This window comes from Phocoena sinus, chromosome 6 (genome assembly GCF_008692025.1).
Source record: "Phocoena sinus isolate mPhoSin1 chromosome 6, mPhoSin1.pri, whole genome shotgun sequence".
Lineage (NCBI taxonomy): Eukaryota > Metazoa > Chordata > Mammalia > Artiodactyla > Phocoenidae > Phocoena > Phocoena sinus.
In genome coordinates this window covers 1,442,631-1,465,620 of record NC_045768.1, presented here as the reverse complement: position 1 = coordinate 1,465,620, position 22,990 = coordinate 1,442,631, and the positions used below count along the sequence as shown (strand labels likewise).

General features: G+C 59.3%; 1 protein-coding gene across 1 annotated transcript in view; it reads right to left on the bottom strand.

Moving 5' to 3' along the window:
* QSOX2 (quiescin sulfhydryl oxidase 2) overlaps positions 1 to 22,990 on the bottom strand; it is a 28,990-nt gene extending 6,000 nt beyond the window's left edge. Inside the window, exons 1-10 of the mRNA XM_032634010.1 lie at positions 22,618 to 22,990; positions 11,768 to 11,868; positions 10,153 to 10,201; positions 9,439 to 9,544; positions 9,214 to 9,304; positions 7,603 to 7,748; positions 6,231 to 6,365; positions 5,894 to 6,023; positions 3,808 to 3,930; positions 2,344 to 2,494 (exon numbers count right to left, since the gene is read on the bottom strand). Coding sequence (XP_032489901.1) covers positions 2,344 to 2,494; positions 3,808 to 3,930; positions 5,894 to 6,023; positions 6,231 to 6,365; positions 7,603 to 7,748; positions 9,214 to 9,304; positions 9,439 to 9,544; positions 10,153 to 10,201; positions 11,768 to 11,868; positions 22,618 to 22,951 — 1,366 coding nt within the window. The 5' untranslated portion in view covers positions 22,952 to 22,990. The remainder of the gene's footprint in view (positions 1 to 2,343; positions 2,495 to 3,807; positions 3,931 to 5,893; positions 6,024 to 6,230; positions 6,366 to 7,602; positions 7,749 to 9,213; positions 9,305 to 9,438; positions 9,545 to 10,152; positions 10,202 to 11,767; positions 11,869 to 22,617) is intronic.

The window sequence follows — 22,990 nt, the reverse complement described above, 5'->3', positions numbered from 1 at the left end:
CTGTCCCAGCTGCGGGCCTGTGGCTGGCATCTGCCGCGCCCGGCGGGGTAATCCTCCTTCCCGCGCCCCCACCGACCCACTGCACGCTCGGGCCACCCTAATCTTTAAAGTGGACAAGAACCTAAAGCCCTACCTGTGGGGGATTAGAGGCCGCAGCAGGCTTTTCATCGATGGGGTTTAAGCATGCAATAAGGAGAGGAAAAACCTTCCAAGACATAATCCGGGTCTCAGTCTGACCCAATTCTTTCGGCGTGAGACAGACTCCTCGGATACTGCTTCCATTTACGCGACGAGGAGAAAGCGCGCTCGAGACCTCTTTCTTTGTGTGCTTTGTCATCCCGCTGCCCTCATTCTGCCGGCATCGGTGCTGTGGGATTTCACAGCGCGTCCCGGCGATGACCTCCTCCCTGCTGTCCCCACCTCCTTCTACGTGTCTCCCTGTTCTCAGCAGACCTTCCGCACAACTGAGGCTCACGTCTCAGACGTGGGCTCCAGCGCTGCGGCCGGCGTCCCGCCGGGCGGTGCTGAGGCTCTGATCTCACCTGCTGTTGGGCTCCCGAGCTTTCTCCTGAACACACCCTACGTGTTCTGCTGTGAGATTCTTGAGAGAATTTTCGATTGAAAGCCCACCTCTCCCACTAGACCCCAGAGGAGTAGAAATCCAGCGTCCCCTGGGGCAGGGCCGGGGGTGGTAGAGGTGTCTGAAGACGCCACCTGCCCCTCTGCTGCTTCTCCCCACAGGTAGCCTCTATCTCCCCACCACGAACCCGGGCTGGACGAGCTACAGGCTGTGGCGGAAGTGATGCCCAGACCCCGAGGCCCCTCCCGGATGTGGCGATGCCCCGTGGGGAGCTGGCGCTGCCTGGGAGCCCAACCTTCTGAGTCTAGACCAGTCAGCCGCCGCCACCTGAGCGAGGCCACAGGTGAGCCCGTCCAAAGAGCCGAGCCCCAGAACCATGAGCAAAAACCTGGTGGTTGTTTTAAGCCACGGCGTCTGGGGTTCGTTTGTTACACAGCAAAAGGTAACTCTAAAAGAATTCTACAATTTTACTGGAAAGAATATTTGGACGGTGTGGGTCCCAAAACTTCACTTTGACTTAATACAGACGTCAGTGAACCTGAATGATTAAAAAAAACAAAACTAGGACTTCCCTGGTGGCACAGTGGTTGAGAATCCGCCTGCCAATGCAGGGGACACGGGTTCCAGCCCTGGTCTGGGAAGATCCCACGTGCCGTGGAGCAACTAAGCCCGTGCGCCACAACTACTGAGCCTGCGCTCTAGAGCCCACGAGCCACAACTACTGAGCCCGTGTGCCACAACTACTGAAGCCCACACGCCTAGAGCCCGTGCTCTGCAACAAGAGAAGCCACTGGAATGAGCTCACACACCGTAACACAGAGTAGCCCCCGCTCGCCACAGCTAGAGAAAGTCCACGCACAGCAACGAAGACCCAACGCAGCCAATGAATACACAAATAAATAAATAATAAAATAAAAAATAAAATAAAATACGGAACTAAAAGCAGACGTTCCCATGGCTGTCAGGGGCCTGCTGAAACTGAGAGGCACACACAAAACACAGTCCAGAGAGGATCCAAAAATCCAACACGTTTTTTAGCACTTTGCGTGGGATATAAACGTGGTCCCACCTCCTGTAGCCACGTCTGTGTCGTCGCCTACCCTCGTGGGCCTACTGGCTCACTTCTAACGAACAAACATGGCAGAGGTGACGGACTTAACACCACCGAGGGCCCCGATGAAGTCGGCTGCCTATGGGGAGGCCACACGGCAAGGAAGGATAGCCCCCCATGTGGGGCGCAAGTGTGGGGAGGGTGTCTCTTCCCCACCGTCCCGGGCCAGCACTCTGCGCCCAGGCTCTGGGAGACCCGAACCGCAGACCCTGGTCAGGCCACACCTGAGTGCCCGCCCCACAGACGCCGTGAGGTAAGGAGCGTGCGCTGCTCCAGGTGACTTGTTAGAAACAACAGGTAACCATACGCTTCTCCAAATGTGTTTCATTTACTCTCGTGTTCTTTAAAGCAAAGAAGGAGGCGCTGACACCGAGAGGCGTTCCTGGCCAGTGCTCCCTCACCCCGCCCATGACTCACATCCCCAGGGTTCAGCCAGGCCCTGGCCGTGAGGGAAGAGGGTGGGGACTCGGCTCCGGCACCCCAAGCCGGCACGGGGGCTGAGCAGACCTCCAGAAAAGACGCTCACCTCCACCCTCCTTAGAATGGACCCCGGGCCCCCTGAAGGCACGTCACCCTCTGCGTGAGCTTGGGACGGCCCCGGCAGGCAGTAGCGCAGCACCCGTGTCAGGTGGCCCAGGTGGGGACAGCTCACCTGTGCCGTCCAGCGCTTTTGGATGGGTCCCAGCTCGAACAGTCAAAGTGTGGAACAATTTCCACAGAGAACACGTGTAGCCCCTCAGCTCTGGTCGGCTTCCTTGACATCCAACCCACTTTATGTGATTAGTAAGGAATATTCCAGAAATCTGGGGGGGGGGGTGGGAAAACAATAAGAGATAATTGAATTGTTAAAATTAGTTGGTGGTGGACTTCTCTGGTGGCGCAGTGGTTAGGAATCCGCCTGCCAAAGCAGGGGACACAGGTTCAAGCCCTGGTCAGAGAAGATCCCATGTGCCGCGGAGCAACTAAGCCCGTGCGCCACAACTACTGAGCCTGCGCTCTAGAGCCCGTGAGCCACAACTACTGAGCCCATGCGCCACAACTACTGAGCCTGCGCTCTAGAGCCCGTGAGCCACAACTACTGAAGCCCGCGCGCCTAGAGCCCAGTAGCTGCAACTGGAGAAAGCCACGCGCTGCAATGAAGACCCAACACAGCCAAAAAACCAAAAAAAGTTGGTGAATGTGGTCAGTCTTGATTGGGCGGTGGTTACACAGGGAGCACGTCTCTCAAAACTTCAACTGTACATCTCACCACGTGTAAACTTAAATCCAATAACGAATAAATGAGAGGAAAAAGAAGTCTCTATTTTACTAAAAGAGTTCTCAAAATACGGAAACGTGGCCCGTTCTTTTCCAGTCTTTGGGGAGAAGGGAAGAGCTCACCTGTGTCCTCATGAAGCAGCCCTAGGCAGCATCCAAGACACCCAGCATTTTTTTTTTGGCACCCATCTTGTTTTAAAGTTAGAATTAGTTACAACGAGATTCATAGAAGACTAATAACAAAAAAATTCAATTGTCAGGCAATTCTCCATCTGAATGAATAGGACCTTCACCTTACAAGCAGCGAGCCGAAGGCCGAAGGGCTGTAACAGCCCAGAAGTGGGGCTGTGAACTGCGCTCCGTGGGCGTCCCGGCCCCTCGGTCCCCACGGGTGACTGCACAGGCCCGGTCCCTGCGGGTCTGAGCCCCTGCTCTCAGCCACCTTCCCCGTCACACGGCTCAGGTCCCATGGATCAGAGGCCAAGGCTAGAAACCGGCACCCACAGGGCCGCTGGAATCAGACCCCGGGGAGCCTACGTCCTGGAGCTTGTGGCCACAGACGCCGGCCCAAGACCCTGGCTGCACACCCGGCCTGCACGGCAGCTCGACCCATCGCCTTCATTCACTACTTTTTTAAGTGTGAAATCTAGATGAGTTCACTAAAAAAACAGAAAACAAACCCTAACGCTTCACTGCCTGACAAAACCCCCATCGCCTCGGTTGGCCGTCTGTCCCAGACCCAGGCAGAGGCTGGAGGTTGCCGTAGAAACCAGGCGGCAGAACCGGGGAGGGAGACTGGCGGCTCATCGGACGAGGGCAGGTGCGGGGTCCCCCATGCTCGTCGAAGGGGCTGCCTCACCCGCATCTTGTTGTTGACCAGGTCGAGGACGGCGTCGTAGGGGATCCTGTCCAGGGGCAGGCTGGCCAGCCACTCCTGCAGCGTCTCCAGCAGCTTCCTGACCGGCGGCCGCCCGGGGAACAGCTGAGCAGGGAAGACCACACTCAAGGACGGGTCGGGAAGCGGCCCCCACGGCGCGGCCTCCCAGCGGCGGAGACCGGGCCTGCCCTGCCCTGGACCCACCAGCTGGAGGGAGCAAGCGTCTCCAGTCCACCCAGGCTCCCACGGAGAACAGGGGTGGGGGTCTCTGGGGGAACTAGAGTTTCCCCAGAACACAGACAAGGGGGAAGCCCGCACTGGACCCCATTCCTGCAGCTCCACCACCGCCCGGCACCCGGGACACAGCCACTCATCCTCATGCCCAGCAGCCACTTCACGACAACGGACCACACGGCCGCCGGCCGCCGGGGCCCTTATTTATCACGTTGTCAAGGGCTTGTGGGCCTTTCTGAAATCACTGCCTACTCATTCCACGTTCCTCATGGTAATTCACGCTAATCCCGCCCGCTGTCCTGACACTCCCTCACCTCCCCCGCTGCCAGCTCTGACTGTCAGACTAACTGGAAAAGGCATGCACACCCCTGCGGCTTCCATGCAAAGTGCCATCGCTGGCTAACTCCACGGTGACACTCAGGCCGCGCTGGCAGCCCGGGAAGCCTCGAGTGCAAGGATCCCAGCGGTCCTGCAGTCCTTCTGTGAGGAATTTCGATTAGATGCTGCCAATGAAATGTGCAAATTCAAGGCTGAAAGAGCTCTTGGAAACCTGGGCTGAGACCTGACTATCAACGGTGCTGAGACAGATGTAGCTGCGTCAGCTGCGGGAACAGCCAGAGCGGAAACATCGCGTCTTCAGCTCTGCAAAATCTGGGTCTTGCCAACACTGGTTCCAGGGCACCACGACCAACGGACCAGCATTTAAAGTTTAAGTAAAGGGTAGAAAAGTTATTCAGAATAATTTACGCTGATCTGACCCACAGGCTCTGCCCAGGTGTGGAGCCCTCCAGCGTGACGCTGGGCTGGAACGAGGACAGAGAACGCGAGGCACGTGTGCAGCAAGACCCCTGTCCCGATGCGGAGGGCAGGCGGGGGCGTTCTTAAGGAACGAGGACAGTGTGGGGGCTCCGACCTCTGCGGGGCGCAGCGTGAGGAGAACTGTCTAAACAGCTTCCGTTTATTCATTTGAAACAAATCAGCCGACTCCTTATGCCCTTAAACGTTAAGTTCTACCTCCTGAGTTTCTTCAAAGATCTTACAACGTGAGTAAACCCTGACCAGCGGAAGTGTTGGCTATGAAGCACCTTGTCAGGGACCGCACACACGTGGCAAGGGAAACCTTTCAGAATTAAGCTTCCTTATCTCTTAGATAACAATAGGTGTTATGAGGGGTGGCCTCTGGAGGCAGCTGCCATAGCCAGCGCAAGACCAAAGGTGACCAAAGGAGACCAACAGCGGGCAGGGCGTGCCTAGGGCCTGGGCCATCTCAGAGAGATCTCAGAGAGAGGAAGGGCCACGGCCAGGGCTGCTGGGCCAACAGAACAGGGGCCCAGGTCCACTCCCAGGGAAGAGGGATGACCGACTGCTCCAACCTCTGCCCAGCGCAGGGGCTCTGGGCCCAGAAAAACACCACAAGCCTGGACTTTCAGCTCTGGAGCTAAGAGTTCTTGGCAGGAATGTAACCCCAACACCCACTCCCCTCTAAACGTGAGCTGACACAGCAGCCACCACGTGCCCCCCACCCAGGGCCCACCGACACGACACTGCAGGCCGCAGCCGTCTCGCTGCCCGGCGGCCCGCCGCTTCCCACCTCTCCTCCCAGCTCCCCGACGCACAGGCCTCCTGCCCACTCCCCGCTCGTCCTGCTGGCCCTCAGGCCTTCCCCGGGCACCGTGGCGCTGCCCTGCACAGTCCCCGCCCCGCCCCCGCCGAGTGCGCGGGCGCCTCCACGTGGCCAGGGGCTTTGTGCCCCGCAGGCCCCCAGCACACGGCAGGCGTCTGGGTGAGTGGAGGACGGGCGAGGTCGCGTGGTCAAGCCCAGACGCCCATGCACCTTGGCCAGGACGGTGACGAAGTCCTTGAGTGTCTTCAGCTCGGCCCCGGCCAGGGACCTGCGGGCTGCCAGCTCCACCCTCAGGAGGTGGTGCAGCCCCGATTCCAGGTCAGCCGCGTACAGCTTCGACCTGGGAGGAAACGCTACAAGGTCAGTGTGGGCGCCTCTCTCTTCACATAGATTCCTGCATGCTGGCTCCTACCCCAGAGGGACGCCACCCCGGGGAGACAACGCGGAGAATCCCCGAGCGCCGGCAGGTGGCTGGCAGGCTTCTGAACGAGCGGCCCTGCAGTGACCCCCGGACCCCCAGCCACACACTCCCGGCAGCTTCACCCACCTGTCAAATTCCCTCCAAACCACGGCTTCAGAGTTGTCTTCTTTGCTTGCTTTTTCAGGCAATGAAAGCGATTTCTTCCTCACACCCGGCAATGACTTCAAATAAGAGGAGAAAAACGATCGGAGAGGCTTCCCGCTGCGAGAAAGGGGAGGGCAGGGCGCGGGCTCAGAGGCGGGCTTCGGCAGCCTGGCCCCCGTCCACAGGCACCTTGTGGCCCCAGGTTCAGAGCAGCCCTCCCTCTGTAACTCCAGGGTGACGTGCACCACCCAGCCCAGCCATTCTCTGGGCATCTACTGCAGGTATCTTGGGCGGGGTGGGATGGTGGCAAAGCCCGGGCCTCGGGGAGCTGGCCCCCCACCTGAGAACATAACATCCCCACGGAACAAAAATGAATCGTAGTACTACGCTGGTTTGAGCATCTGCCAAGATCAGCTTTATCCTGTGGTTTCGACATCCTCTGCCCACAGGCTGCCAGCTCCGCGTGGGGCGTCCGGAGTCGGGCGGGGAGGGGAAGGAGCGCCCCGCCCCTCCTCACAGCCCGGTGGCTCCTGGGCACTGCGGAGTGGCCCCTCCACTGGCGGGGAGTGGAGGGCTGTGGAGGCCGTTACTGTGCCCTCCCCAGGTAGCTCAGGGGCCCCCCAAAGGGTCCAGAGCTTATTTTCATTCCCCAAAGGAGAACGCAGCAGTTACGGGTAAAAATATCAACGTCACTTTATGTTGAGGGTGTACAGATGACGCTCTGGGCTGAGGGCGCACAGATGACGCTCTGAATGTAAAACGAGCTTTTTACTCCGAAACAAGATGGCGGTTTGCTCAAGGAAGGTCTGCTGTAGAGCCGGGCGCCCCCGGTAAGACCTCCTGGCTTACCCTGAATTCCATTTTTTTTAAAGAACAGAAAATACACCCAAGGAACTACGGCGTGCTTGAGGCTCCTGGGGGCGGCGCCCTCGGTGCCCCAGCTAAACTTCCCAGAGGCTGAGACAGGAGCCCCAAGGGAGGAAAGCGCCCGCCTTCCCGCCACCGTGTCCACACGTGGTGCCTCGCCAAGAGCTCCGGGGCCGCGGGCGAGGCTGGCCTGGGGCCTCCGGCGTGAGGCTGGGGGGCCAGGCAGGCAGCTCACCTGCCCGCCTGTGACGCTCTCCCAGCCTCGCCTCAACCTGCTTCCTCTTCAGCCAAGCTTACCCGACGGGCGTGCAGGCACCCAGCACAGAGGCCAGCGGCCTTTTCGTGATGGTGCTGCAGGTGTCAGCAAGGCGAGCGCCCGTGTGGGGCCTGCAGCCGGTCTCCCCCACCACCCCACACACCAGTGAGCGCCCAGGGGCTGGGGGTGTCGGTGGCGTCACGAACATCCCTGAAGCCAGACTCTACTTACACGGTAACTAATCCGTGGGACCCATTTGGGTAAATCAAGTAACACGAGGGGACAGAAGAAACACCGAGCTTCTGCAGAAAGGCTTTATCCCAGCCCAGCGCTCTCTTCACCTCGATGTTCTCGTAGGGAATCAGGTCTAAGATCACCTGGGCAACGAGAAAGTAGGTCGCCTTCGCTGTGGACAGCAGGGTCCTCCGGAAACGGACTGACGAACGCAGCTTCTCACAGCATCGCAGCTCATCCCCTCTAAGCCAGACCACCGACATCCCTGTTCTGTGGCACTTTCAGGCCCCCGACTGTCGCACGGCAGGAACTACAGCCTCCTCACCGAGCAGACCATCAGACGGGTCTGTGCTGTGTTCCTTACACACCCTCCAAGGCCCTCAGTCGTCAGACAGGGACGGTCAGCCCCACGTGAGCTGGGGCCGCGCCCCAGCCTCCAGCTTCCCCTCCACCCTCGGGGCCTGCGTTGGGAGGCTGACGGCGTCCCCGGTCGGCCGTTCCTCCCTCCAGAGCTGCCCAGTCCAGGGCTGCTGAGGCTGAAGGTGCAGTGGTGGGGGGCAGTGGCAGTGGGACCCCCGGGTGGCATCTCAGGAGCTGGAAGAGTGTGAAAAACTAACAGCAAGCCCCAGGCGTGCCACCCGGACAGTCGGGTGCGGAACCACCTCTCTCTCAGGAGCGACAGAGCCGTGTCCCAACCAGGGGCCTTGCTGAGAGCGGGAACCGGGCACCCGCCTGGCAGCCAAAGCCCCACTGGGACCACCACACTTCCTTCCCAGAGCCCCGATCTCGGAAGAACAGTCGAGAGCCCAGCAGGGAGGGAGAAACATGGCACCCGGGGCTAAGTTCCGGAGTGAGGTGTCTTCTCTCATCCCTAGGAGACCTCGGGGTAAAGAATCCCTGTCCTCCAGCCCGGCTCCTGGCACCTGGATTTTACTGAGACTTTGCCAAAGGCAAGGGCTTCAGACCCACACGTGTGAAGTGATAACAAAGCAAAGATTCACGACAGAAACACTGTTTTACAGAACCTGGGATTTGGCAAAAGAGTTGGGAGTTCAGAATACAGCAAAGAAAAAATCTTGATCATAACGCCTAGGAGGGCTCCCCTGGTGGCGCAGTGGTTGAGAGTCCGCCTGCCGATGCAGGGGACGCGGGTTCGTGCCCCGCTCCGGGAAGATCCCACATGCCGCGGAGCGGCTGGGCCCGTGAGCCATGGCCGCTGAGCCTGCGCGTCCGGAGCCTGTGCTCCGCAACGGGAGAGGCCACAGCAGTGAGAGGCCCGCGTACCAGGAAATAAATAAATAACGCCTAGGAAAGAGAGAATGCCCTCAGGGAAGACGCGCGTCCCGAGGGCCAGGTCTGCCGTGAGTCCCTCCTGGCCACCCCCCGGGGGACCAGGCCCCCCCCCACCCAGAGGACCAGGCTGCACTCGGGAGCTGCTTCCTCTCCCCTTGGAGGCAGAGCCTCACCCCAACAGTCTTCTCTGTAACCAGTGCGTCTGCTGAATAACACAAACGCCAATCCCAAGAATACAACAGATCAGGCGGACGTAGTTACTGCCACACAGGAATCTGATCACAGACCCGACACTGGAAGAGGCGCAGACAGTACCTCACGTCCAACGTAGGAGCTGTTGCTTTCAAATAAGACAGCCACGTAACGGCCGCCGCTGCTGTCAATGAGAGAAAGAACGTCCCTGGGCCTTTGAAGAGGAAAAGAGGCTTTCAGTGCTTTCAAGGCCATCGCAGACCAGTGCCCACGTCACTTAACGCAAGTCGCTACTTCACAAAAGTACACTCAGCTTGCAGCGCGCCACCTTTTTACGGCACTACGCACCGAATGGGGTTCAAGGACGGGCACCCGGGAGGCCTGCCCTCGTCCGCGTGGCTCTGCAGGAAGTCGATCAGCGCGTGCCGCACCGTCTGCGGCTCCCTGTCCGGCCCTGCAGGGCGGTACCCACCGTCACGGCCGCGTCTGCCTGCCGAGCGCCCGTCCCACCCCAGGGCCCCCGACAGTGCGAGCACACACGGCCGTGGATTCACACGCCGGGAGGCCTCTCAGCAACCAGCGTGGGAATCGGTGAGCTCCAGGGACACACGGCCACGGGGGGGCGCCCCCCCCCACGCACGCACACGCACGCGGCGTGGAGACAGAGGCATGTGTCCATCTACACCGAGTTCAGAGGCAGGCAGACTGCCCTCACTGTGGGCTCCTGGGGGGAGCTGGGGGGGGATCACTGACAAAAATTCATCAGGGTGCCCTTGTGATGTGTGCACTTCTCAAACTTTTCTTTTTTCCAGAAAAGTTTACTTAAGAAAGTAAATTTCACCACATTTGCCAAGGAAGGCAAAGCACAGAAGAAAGAATTCTCGCTGAAACTAGGACCGTTTGAACCCTTACAGGAAAGGAAGGGCCGATGGTGCCGATGTAAACGTGCCAAAGCCGGGGTGAGGGGCAGACCCAACCAGGGCGTGTTCTAGTCTCACGTGAATAGATCTATCTAAGAGGGAAGGAATCTAGGACGGTAGAATAGAACACTTAGGTCCTTACCTTTAAAATCTTCTCCAGTTGTAAAGTCCTTTGCAAATGCTTTAAAATACTAAGAAGAAAAACAAAGAATAAGAAACAGCCTTGCCTGGCGTCTGTGTAAACGTTTAATCTTTAAGCAACAAAACGACCATCGTCTTTGAGAGCTTTAGTCCCTTTTTTCCAGACACTTGACGTTGACTGATGACGAACCACATTTCTATGTGTTTCTGTGGATGACAGTGTTTCCCTCCAGATTCACGAGTGGCTGCTCAGTACCAAGCGGGACCCTGCTCTTTACATTTTCTGCCCCAACAGGGCTGGAGCTATGGCAGACGGCGCGTCCCCTAAAGGCTCCTGGTGCTAGATGTTCACGGTATGTCTGCTCAACGACACAAAAACTCCTAGGGACGAGGGCAGGCACTACATCAAGTGTCTTTGAGCAGAACAAAAGGACTTTACATCAAAATTAAAAACTTTCTTCGTTAAAACACACAGTAAAGACAGTGGAAACAGTGACAGGCTGGGTGCCGACACCCCCGGACACGCATAGCTGAAGGAGGGCGAGTGTCGGGAAGACACAGGACTCCTGTAAATCAGTCAGAAAAGCACACACGGGGGAGAGGAAAACGGGCGAATGACTCCAACAGACAGGGCCACCCGCGGAGCAGTGATCACTGCCTGTCACCCGTCAGCAGGGAAGGCCCAGCACCGCGCTCCAGGCCGCCGCCAGGGGGCACAGGACACACACGAGTGCCGGGCAGCTCAGGGCCCGTGGCGGTAAGCCGTGCTGCCGGCGGAGGCCAGCCCCACCCGGTGTGCGGGTGATTCCAGCAACGTCCTGTTAGGAAAGAGAGGAGGCCCGAAGCTCACACACAGCACACAGAGCCCTGTGTGGAAAGCTGAAACAAAATAAGACAGGAAAATAAAACAGTAACACGTTTCGACACGGGGCTCAAGGGGAGCGTGACTCTGGTGGGGCTGGGGCACCAGGCCAACCAGTGGGCGCAGCAGCCCAGCCAGGAGACGGATGCACGGCTGTCACCAGGTCAACACTTAGAGGAGAAGCAGCTGACGCTGCGCCACAGAGAGCGTGGGATGTGAGGGCTGAGAGGCAGGGGGGTCTCCAAGCTTCTCAGAGGTCACTTCCAAAAGCTCAGCTGTTTTCCTGAGATGTAAAGTCACCGTGATGCGCTCGGGTGCAGGCGAGTGACCGCACACGTGCGCACACAGACCTGGGTCTGCTTCTCAGCTTCCAGTCCGCCCCCTAGTGGGAGAGACAGGGACAGGCCCGTGGGAGGGACAGCCGTGCAGGCACACGGCCGGGCCACACGCCGGCACCCAGACCCAGCGCCGCACACCGACACCTGGGGGCCTCAGACCGGCTCTCAGGGCAGCTCCCGGCCATTCCCCCACCCGCAGGCCTCACCCACCTCCCCTCGCTGGGTGTAAGCAGGAGCTGCGGGTACCGTCCCACCACGACACGGGTGACCCAGCAGGGTGGGAGGAGAGGCGCCCCTCTGCAAACAGAACCCCCCACGCTTCAAGACGCCCGCCCCAAACGCTGACAGCGCAGCAGTCACACAGCTGGTGGGTTCCAACTTAAAGCCGCCGCCACGCGCAGGGAGGAGGTACTCACCCGGAAGGTGGGGTAAAAGTGGATCTCGTAGGCGCGGCACACCTCGTGGTTCTTCTCTTCCGCACAGTCCAGGGCGGCGACTCGGATGGCAGCGGCCCAGTCTGAAAAGCAGGAGTGAGACCGTCAGTGCGGGCGCGTCCCCACGGTCCACCCAGGCCCGCAGCCTCGCGGGCCATCCCGCAAGCCCGTCCACGCTCGGGACAGCCCTGAGCTGAGCTGGGAAAGAGGATGGGACCCTCATCAGCGCTGTTGCCTAACCTGCAAATCGCCCCGCGGCCTCCTCGGTCTCCTAATTAAACGACCCCGAGACGGATGAGAGCGCTGGGAACAGAGGGCTGCCATCAGCCCGTGGCGGCCCTCCGTCAGGGACACCGAGCCAGTGTTTACAGTTTAACTGGACGCATGTGGTCCAGGCCGTTTAGCCAGAACGTTCCCGTGTACTCACTCGAACGAGAGGAAAGGCCGGCAGCGTCCGGCCCCCGGTCTTTCAGGCCAGAGACACAGCTAGCTGTGTGCAAACACCAAGGAAGTGGTTCCGAACCCTTTCCCCGAGGCCCTTCCCGCACCCTCAGACACTGCTGCCGTTCTCGCGAGTAGAAAAGGAGCGGCTTCAAATACCTTTTTTCCTACCTTTAACATCAACACTTAACCAGCTCACAGTTGAGTCCTGTTTCACTCAAACCCTGAGCCCCTTCCCAGCGGTGCCAAGTGGGCCTCCGCCAGCCAGTCGTTTCAACATAACCGACCACGCGCCTCCAAAAGGGAAGAGCTTCTTTCCCAGCACAAGCGTCCTCTCGGCACCACACCAGCTCAGACCAACAGCTTCAGCAGCAACAAACATCTGGTCGGGAGTCCAATCTTCCTAACTGTCCCATTTTTGCTTACTTTGTTTAAATCGCGTCCAAACAAGGCCTGTCTTCTACACCCGTGGTCTCCCACCATCTGGATTTTGTGAGTGCCCCCTGCCCCCGGGGTTTTCTGTAAACATGCGGACCTAGATCTCAGCTTTGGGGAAGAACAGTTCCCAGGTGGTGTGGCATCCTTCCAACAGGAGATGGGTGACCTCTGGCTGCCTTCCTTCTTACTGACACCCCCGCTCCCCGCCCAACACTTTAATTCCCAAGGGCTGCAGGCCAGACGGCGGGCGGGGGCAGTTTGTACAGACGAAGCTGTGCCCTGGAGACCCCGAGGCACGGCTCGCCCGGCGGTAAGGGCGGAGCTCGTCCCTTCGGTCACCAGCTTCCAAGGAGCAGTCTCCCCAACATGCTCCAGTGAGGTTTTCCCTTTAAAGATTTGCTCCCTTCCTCTGGGACGGTAAGACTCCCAAATGTTTCCTGGCTCCTCGCCTACAGGGGAATGGGCTGCAGGGGAAGCAGGATGAGCTGGCGGCCTCTGCAGACACACAGAGGAGCACCCGGGCAGGACCGGCCGGAGGGCGAGTCCCGCTAGCTGCCGTCTGCACCATGGGACTTCTGAGTGGGAACTGACAACGGTCCATCCCTGAGGCGCTGGTGAGTTCCGACAGACACCACCCATCTAAACTAGTCATCTGGTTATAAATCACGCCAAACGGGTTTTCTCTGAGTGTTGCTACGACCTGAGACTCCAGAGGTTGTATTAAAAGCATGCCTGGAAGGAGAGAGAAAATACTGCCCATCACTAAGTATTATACAAACATGACGCATTCTACATACTAGCAATTCAATCATTACTTTTTTTTCCACCTCATACACCACTTTTGCTTAAAAATACATGCCTTTGGGACTTCCCTGGCGGTCCAGTGGTTAAGATTTTGCCTTCCAATGTAGGGGGTACAGGCTCGATCCCTGGTCGGGGAGCTAAGATCCCACATGCCTCGGGGCCAGAAAACCACAACACGGAATAGAAGCAGCGTTGTAACAAATTCAGTAAAGACCTCAAGAATGGTCCACGTCAAAAACATCTTAAAAACACATGCCTTTTCCTCTGTAATTATACAAAATATTTACCGACGTTAACATAATGCAAAGAATCAAGGAAAAAAAAAAAACCAAAACCAAAGTTCTGCTTTCACAGTCAACGTGCACTTAATGTGGCCTCAGTGAAACCAGTTCATCTCGAGGCCATTTAAACGGATGGAAAACAAAACTCACAGAGCCCTCCCAAATCACAGGCCACATCTCTCCGGAGTCTCCAACTACAAGGACCTGAGGAAGAACAGTTAATGCTCTCATCCACTTAGTGCGGCAGAGGCCCAGACGCAGGACAGGACGCGCGGCTGGCAGTTGCTGGGCTCCCAGGGCCACCTCCGCCCTGGCGCACAGACACAGGGCTTCAGGGCTTACTGAGAATCTCCATGGCACACTTTCACTCCATCTTCAAAAAAAGTGCTCTAGGACCCAGACAGAAAGAAAACGGAAAACTGCTTCAAGAGCTGACACCATGCACACAAGGGAGCCAGCCCCGGGCAGAAAAAGCCGTTCACGAGGGTGCGGTTTTCACGGTGGGACTTGGGCCCACTTTTTTGTTCTTCAGATTTTTCTTAATAAGTGTGTGTTATAGAAATAAATGTAGAAAACTTGGGAACCTCAGGGTACCTGCGGGGGCCGCGTGTTACGCGTCCGTGCACCGCAGGCCGCACGTCCTGTTCCTCAGCTCACACCGCCCAGGATTCCCGGTGCAGGAGGCCGCAAACAGCACCCAGCACGGCTGCCACGCGCGGCCGCAGGGAGAGGAGGCCGCAGGCCCGGGTGCCGGCCCTCCCAACTCTAACACGGCGCTGGCTTCACACACGGCCCCGCTTCAACAGCTCCGCGACTGCAAACGACAACCGCGGGCTCCACGGGCTGCTTGGCCCACAGAGCCGAGTCGGGGCCCGGTGCCCACCCTAGCCCGAGACTCTGCCCGGCCAGCGCAGGGACACCGGCCCCACCACGACGTGCCCGGCTCTCAGCCCACAGGACACAGTCCTCGGGCGGACGCTGTCCTCTGAGTGGCCGGCCACGTTCCTCCTCAGTGTCACACACGTCGCCTCCTCACAGGGGCCATCCCTGGTCCTGCCCAGGAGCGGTCACCAGGGCAAGAGGAGCCCTGCCAGCCTCTCTTCCCAAGCGGAGCAAGTTCACAGGTTACGCGCTGTGGGGCCTGCCTGGCGGGCAGCTGGCCGTTACGCAGGCGGGGCCTGGAGCTCTGCGCGAGGTCCAGTCGGCTCGGTGGCTCCAGAGCCGGCGGCCCGTCGTCCAGGCAGGCAGAGCAGACGCCGCACCCGAGGCGCCCGGCCCGCCCTCCACCCAAGCGGAGGGTCCCACCAGGATCTTCTCCACGCTTGGCCCTGCTGCCTCCAGACGAAGACGTGCCCCACTTCCAACTCAGCGCCCCCCGACGCTGCCACCCTAACGCCCGCCCCCCCAAACCCTCAGACGGTCACACGTGGAATGAAGCAGCCGTTTCCTCTGACAACTTCTTTAAAAAGCCCTGCACAACGTGGCCCCTTCTTAAACGTACAGACAATCCTTGTACTCCCAACACATCTCACACCTTCTCTTCACTGGACGTGGGCCACCCCAGAGGGCAGGAACCCCTTCGCGAGCGTGGCACCCCACCCCGACCACAGGATGCAGCCACGTCACGGGCCGGAACGCATGGACGGGGCCAGGCCCGACCCGCACGACGCGCCTGTGCCGCGAGGGCCGCTGTCACCTCCTCCCTCCTGCTCAGGACTCAGCTCTCAAGGCAGCTCTGCCGCTCGCGACCCCGGGCAAGCCTCACAGCCAAGCCTGGGATGCGACTGTCTCCCTTCCGGCTTTACCGGCTCCAAGTCCCCACGGGATGACTGAGGGGGGCGGGGCGTTCTGCCCTGGAGCTGTGCCGGTCCGGACCTCTGGGCAGTAGCCGGGAGGGCAGAGGAGACCGCCAGGCAGGGAACCTCCCCACCTCCTGTTACATTCATGACACACGGACCTTGAGCTCGCTTTTCCTTGCTTTTGGCCACGCGGCATGTGGGATCCTAGTTCCCCGACCAGGGACCAAACCCGCGCCCTCTGCAGTGGAAGCGCAGGGTCTTAACCGCTGGACCGCCAGGGAAGGCCCAAGCGTGCTTTTCTACGAAGTCTCCAGGCAGGGCAGCCCGCCCACAACTGGCAGGTCACCCTCGTCCAGCTCAGCATCAACTCGCACCTTCCCAGTGAAAAGGTGGAAAATTCTCGGCCTGACACAGGGGACGCTCGGGTGGGGAAACAGGCTTTGCTGGGGGTGGGCGCCCGCATGCACCAGCACCCTGGGAGCCCTCCTGGGAGGGAGTCAGTGTGCACCCACCATCCCTTCAAGCTGGGACCGGGCCGCCGCCCTGAATGGACCCCGAAGGTCCTCCAGCCTCACTGTGTCCCACCCCAATGCGGCAGGCAGCGCCGGACAGCATAAGGACACCCGGCCGGAGGCAGAACGCCCGGCCCACACCCGCTCTGCCACCAGGTTTCGAGGAGCTGGGAAACTTAGGAATCTCCTTGTGCCTGTGTCACCCCAGCTGTAAAACAGAGACCCTAGATTACACCTTCCTACTCAGGTTTTTCAGCCTCCAAAGTGCCTTCAAGTGTCCCAGGCACCCAGTAGGTAGACCCAGCCCTTCAAAATAGGGTTCAGCTGCCAGTGGCTTCGAAATGAAAAAGAAAAAAAAGTTGAGGTGTTACCTGAAAAAGCAATGGTGCCTCAGGAGCAGTCCGGCTGTGCTGCAATGCCTTGTGGGATGTTTAAGAAAAACTTACGCTGGCCTAGTCCTTCCTTGGACATCTCTAATATATGGAATGCTCGGTAAAGTTACTAGCATGAGGGGTCCCTACACCGAGTCCATCCTAAGTCAGTATCAGGGTATAAGTTTCAAAAAGCTAAGAGCATGACCCATACATTGCAGAGGGAACAGGTGTCACACATGCCCTTGACCCGGTTACTGAAAGGCCCGTTCGGGGTGAGAGAGGACCAAGCACATGGCCACCAGCACCAGCCCAGCTGAGACAGAGCTGGCCAGCGCCAGCAGGGTTCCCTTTGCCACTGGACAGAAGGGATTTGCATCTCTGCCCGATAGGGTCTGTGAGTTCGCTGCAGCCTGAACTAACGGTCATTAAGCAGAGGTCAAACACAGGTGCACCCCTGGCCCCAGTCCTTGGGGAACCTGGGGATGAGGCCACATGACGCTGAGAGGACACGAGTCCCACCTTCTGTCCGAGTTTTACATATGTCTCAACAGCAGGATGTGGAAGAAAACTAGCCCGACCGGGCAGTGCCTGACCAAGGGCAGGAACGGCAGCTGGGCCCTGGAAATGAACGCGACAGTGACGCCACAGAGCCCCGGGCTGCCAACTGTTTCACTTGGCAAGTCTGGGCCGAACCCCACCTACCCCAGAGTGCACTCCACCTGGAAGGCCATCCTTCCTCCCGTTCGCAAACGGACACTACCCCCCAAACACCTTAACGCTCTGGAGGACAAGCGCTGCTACCCTCCACAACCCACCCCCCGAGCCCGTCAGCCCCTCACGAAGTGAGCTGGCACGGGGTGGGGCACCTCCCTCCCCGGCGGCACTCCCGCCGGCCAGTGGGCCTCTGGCCCTCAGTCCTCCAGGGAGCAGCCAGGGATCCTCCAGAGGAAGCAGGTCATGCGGCCCCGGCTGAAAGCTCCTCCTCCTCTGCTGGCCAGGCGGAGGGAGAACACGGCTCCCCCGGCCCCTTTCGGAGCTGGACCCTCTGGGCGCGCCCCGGCCCTGCCGTGCCCCCACGTGGCGGGCCCCTCACTCAGCGGCCCTGCCCTGCACCGCTCCCACCGCCCCACTCCCCTTCCCAGGACTTACCCCCCCAACCCACTGCCCATGCTGCCCGCACCTCCCCACAAGGACGGGGTCCACGGGAGGGGGAACGCACTTGGATTAATGCAGAGCCGGAGTCTGACGCTGCTCCGGCAGGGCGCGTGCTGGCAGGCAGAGGACAGCCCCCTGCCCGGCCCGAGGGCTCCCGCGTCCACAGGCGGCCAGGGCTCCACTCCAGACGGCGCGCCCCGTCGGGGGGCAGCCTGGGGCGGGGCCTGCCCACACCTCACACGGAGCCGCGGGAAGGCCCGGAAGGAGGCAGATGAGGGAGAATTTCGGTTATAGAGGCGCCAGCAGCCACTGCAAGTATCCCAGCAGATGGACGGCATTCACGCCACACAAAAGGGAGACAGTCTATTTTATCAAATAAAATGCAAACCACTTCAGAGGTTGAGCTTCGGGGTCTTCGCCCGTTCAGCTGGTACCCTCCCCTCCTCCTGCCTCTCCCACCTGTTGGGACCCCACCACACAAAGGAGAGAAGCGCTCTAAACCGAATGCAAATTGCCTGCTTTCAGGACGAGACAGAGTCAGCCACCCCCAACCAGACACGGGGGTGAAGCGCGCCAGCTGCGAGGCAGGGAGGCCGCCAGAGCCTCCACAGGGAGCAGCGGTGAGGCCCGCGCGCCTGCTCCGCACTCCCACTCGTGAGCCCGTCTGTTTTCAGTACCGCAGGCTTAACAAATACTCGTGAAACAATTAAGCTTCTATGCGCAGGGGACTAAAATTTCTTTCAAGTCTGCTTGTCAAGTAGCCATATTACTTAACCTAACAGGATTAAACTTCTCGCATACCTGTCACGTTCTAATGAAACATCTACAGAAGTCTGACTTACAGGCAAGCGACAACTGGCTGCAGGAGATGATTACAGTAGAGATGAAGTGGCCTCCAGGCTTGAACGGGCGCGGCCGGGGGCAATGCTTGAGGCCCGGCTCCACCCCGGCCTCCTCTCCCTCCTCGCCCTCGCCCTCGGCGAGTCAGGGTGCCACTGGCGTTTCTGATCCCACATTCCAGCTGCTGGAGGACGCTCTGGTCCCTGCACACGCCCCCTCCTGGACGAGCAAAGGGCTGTTCAGACAAGCTCCAAGTTCAGGCTGCAAACCAGGACACACAGGCCTCGGCAGAAACTAAGCCTCACGCTAAGGAGCACGCGTTACACACAAGCCCCCAGAGCAGCCTGGAGTTGGGCGCTCTGCCTCAGCCTCGCCACGGGGCAGAGGGCCGGGACTGGGTCTCGGGCGTCCTTTCAGCCCCCGAGTTCGCCCGGTATGGTTAAGCTGACACTGTACGTGGTCCCGCAGGCTTTGCAGTGAGCCCACTGGATGCGGACAGGCTCCTGCCGGCTGGAGGCTGTGCACCGCGAGGCAGGAAAAGCCCCCAAGATGGGTAAGGTCCCTGACTTGCCTGCAAAGCCCAGGCAGGCCGGCGGCATTTACCACCAGGGCTCCTTCACTCAGTGTCGCGGGCTTCACACAGCGGCGGTGTCCCTCTGGACCTGGTCGCAATGAAGTCTGGGTCTTGCAGACAAGTCTTGGTGGCGGGAGCCCACAACAAGCTTTGCTGGGCCCGTAACGGGGAAGGGGGGGGCGCCCCTGCCCACCCACCTCTCTGGGGTCCAGGTGAGCTCCCGTTCCATCAGCACCCCCTCCTCCCTCAGTCCCGCCTCCTTCTGCGGTGCACAGGTAATGACCCGTGGGGAACACCAGGTGGTCTAGTTCACGTCCACGAAGCCTGCGGCCATGCTGACCAGGAGACTGCTGGTGATGAAGAGCTCACTCGGAGGTGAGACCAAGCCCCGGCAGCAAGAAGGGGCCCGGCTGTCCCCGCAGATGCCAGGAGCGAGCCGTCGGGGCTCTGGTGCCCCTGGCCTGCCACTCAACCGTGTGACCACACGTGGGTGACGGGAGGAGAAGGGGTGTGCGGCGGGTGCCTGCCTGCCAGCTCCGGGGCGCCCCTCTGAGTCTCTCATCAAGAATTCTGGGGCCAATGACAGAAAACCTGCCCCTGCTTCCCTGGCGCTCTTCCCCAAAGACAGAGCGGAGGAGAGATGGGCCGGGGCAGACACCAGGACCCGGTGATGCTGAGAGGGACACTCCTTGCCTTGACAAATCTCGGTGGTGGCGGGCTGCCCCCCCCACAGGTGTCTCAACTCCCACCTCAAAAGGAAGTGGCATCACCAACTGAGCTAACATCACAGCTCCGGGCAAAAGGATTTTCAGGGACACAGAAGGGTTTTGTTTTGCGAAGGACTCAGAAGTGACAGGCCTGAGCCAGATCTACATAAACGCTGGGAGGACAGCTGACACCCAACAGTAGATCTTTTGTTGGTTAAGCCATCTTCTTCGAAGGAAAAACAATTATTTTCAAAATCTTGAAAATATCAGCGAAGAGCTAAAGTTCAATCCAAATCTTTTAGGAAAACAAAGGTGTCCCTAAGCTGTGCACAGAGAGGCCCTGCCGAGCGGAGGAGTCCCGCCTTCTGCACCCCTACCCACGCTGAGCAAGTGGAAGAGGCCACTTAGGAGGCGCTCGTGGGGGGACAGCAGGGGAAGCAGGTGCTCCTCTAGCTCAGTGACCACCACCACCCCAGGCAATCTCAAGCCAGGGAGTAGAGGCTGTACTGTAACCACCCACCTTCTAGAAGCCACAGTGCTGTCGAGACTGGGGTGGGGGGCAGATGGGGCAAGCTGGCTGGACACTGCATTTCAAGAGGGGTGGGAAGAGGCACCTGACGGGCCTAGTCCAAGGCCTGCGTGCCCCGGGGACTCACTGGACACTCCAATTCACAAGTGACTGAGCCGGCCCAAAGCAGCGACAGCGGGAGTGATGACTGCGCTCAGACTGACCCCTGTGGGCGCTGGGCGCCCCCTCCCCTGCGTGACGGCCCACGGCCAGAAGGCGGCGCTGGGCAGAGGGGCTGCGCCCGCCTCCTGGGTGAGGGTGAGGGCAGTTCTTCCCAACGCGTTCCACGGGGACTTTGCGGAAATGAGGCACCGGAAGGGCCCTGTGGCCAGTTACGTGGGACCCCAGGGCCAAGTAACGGGTTCCTTTACTGGGGAGTTCTCGTGTGTGGACAGCCACGAGGGGGTACTGCATAAGCCACGCTTCCGCCCCCTTTGGCCACAGGCCCATCCCTGCAGTTGTCCTGCAGGGTTAGTGTCCCGAGCACAGAAATCCTCCACCTCTGGGGCTTGTGCTGACAGGACGCCAGGCCTCACGCCCAGAGCTTCTGATCCAGCAGGCCTGGGCTGGGCCGACCAAGTCCCCAGGTGAGCTCTCTCTGGGGACCCCAAGTGCCAAGGCTCTGCCTCCAGTCAGAGCTGGTGCTCGGGAGCCCCCCGGGCAGTTTGGCTCTCAGGGCCCCCTGGCCGCCGCTCCCCTCACCCTGCCCCGCCTGCCCTGTCTTCCGAGCCACAGCTGTTTCTCACTCAGCCACATCTCCTGTCTCAGGCCTGCTCTTCCTGCTTTGACTTGTAGGATGTCCAACTCATTTAAGATAACCTTATTTAGCTAACAGTTAAGTTAATCACACCATTAGGTATGGGTTTTACTAGTTTCGGTTCCAAAAACAACTTTGCTTCTGAGTTCCAGGGACAATTTTCAAGGCTCCTTACACGCTGGTTCAACTATGAAATAGTTTGCGACACTCAAAGCTGGTTTATAACATTTATATTTCAGACACTAAACTGAAAAAAATCAAAATATGCACAGAACAGGTGACAAATGTCTTGCCAGAGCGACCCGCGTTTTAATTTACCTGTGTTTCCGCCACCCAATGACAAAAGAGAATTGCAAAGTCCTCTGTTTGGTGTCAAAGCAAAGGCTTAAAAAAAAAAACCTACTAAGGAGTAAAACATCCGTTTCATAGTCTCTGATTTCAGTTCTGACCAGTGCCAAACACTAGGGACTCAAGAAAACATTAGATCAAAGAACAGACCCTCTAGAATCAACAGGCCCCAACACCCTAAGGCAAAAGGAGACGCACCTAAAAATAATCATTTACAGTCACGCACTAAAGCCCTATTTAGACTTTTTTAAAGTTCCCTTATGAGTCTGTCTAGATACGAAAAAATCACAACAGGGTTGGATGTAAAACTAAAGTGCAGGAAGAGAACCTAGCAATTTGTTGCTCTCTTGCCCACCGAAATACATAATTAGAGGTCAGCTCAACCTCAGCAAGAGCCCTGCCAAACCCAGCTCTTGCCGGAGACCAGCTCCCACTTCAGAGCAATTCGCATTCCGTTCTGAAGCGTGGCCAGCTTGCAGGGAGGCTGCAGCAAAACGCCTGACTGGCTACAACTCTGCCACTTAGAGCAGGCCAATAGCTTAGTGACTGATTAGCAATTTGCAACATGACAAAGGTGCCAAACATCAATAAACTGTGGGAACATGACCAGAAGTTTGGTGGGTGACAGATTTATCCAAGGCTGCACGTCCATGAACAAGGAACCAACCAATGAAATGCTTTGAAGGTCTTTTTCTGCTTCTATAGAGAAGTCTCCAGCACAGTTGGACATCTATGTTGTGGACACTCTGAGTATCCACCATATGCTCAGCTAACCAAACCTGAAGAGGATGAAGAAGGACTTACAGGGAAAGTGGCTTGGAAGAGGAATGGGGATCCTCAAAGAATGAGGAGTCTAGGCGCTGGAGTGGAATTACTGAGGATGGCGTGCCCGTCGGGACACAGCTGGGATAAAGGCCTGGGGCGTTAATGAAGGTCTTAGGGGCTCAAAACTAGGGGTCTGGAGAGCTAGGCGATAATGGGGAGGCCTCCCTGTCCCCAGCTGTGGAGTGAGGGCTGGAGGAGAAGGGTTCTTGTCATTCTGACTTAAGACGACCGACTTCCCAAGATCTCACCGGTCAGATAGGGGATATACCCCGGGGTGCGGGCCAGCGGCGGCCTATGCGAGGTGCCCCCGTAGGGCAACGGGAAAGGGGCCTGAGAAGCTGCCGCGAGCCGGAGGGCAGGTGCCAGGCCGAGCGGCCGGGGTCGAGTCCCGCGCGGGGGCGCGCCTCACCTCGCACGTCCCCGGCCAGGGCCCGCCAGGTGGGCGCGTAGCCGATGCAGTGGCCGCACCACGAGGAGTAGAACTGCACGAGCCACGCGGCGGAGCTGTTGGCCGTGGCCCCGCGCACGCTGCCGCTGTCCAGCACCCACACGGCGTCCTCGCCCGCGCGGTACAGCCGCGCCGCGCCACCCGCGCCTGGCCCCGCCGCCGCCGCCGCCAGCAGCACGAGCAGCGGGGGCAGCCGCGAGGGCCGCGCCGGGGGCGGGCGCCGGACTCGGGCCTCCGTCCCCGCCGGGGCTCCCGGGCTGCGCGCCGCCGACACCGACGTCCCGGCCGCCGCCATGTTGGGAGTGCCGCGCCGCGCCTGACCTTTCACCCTGGC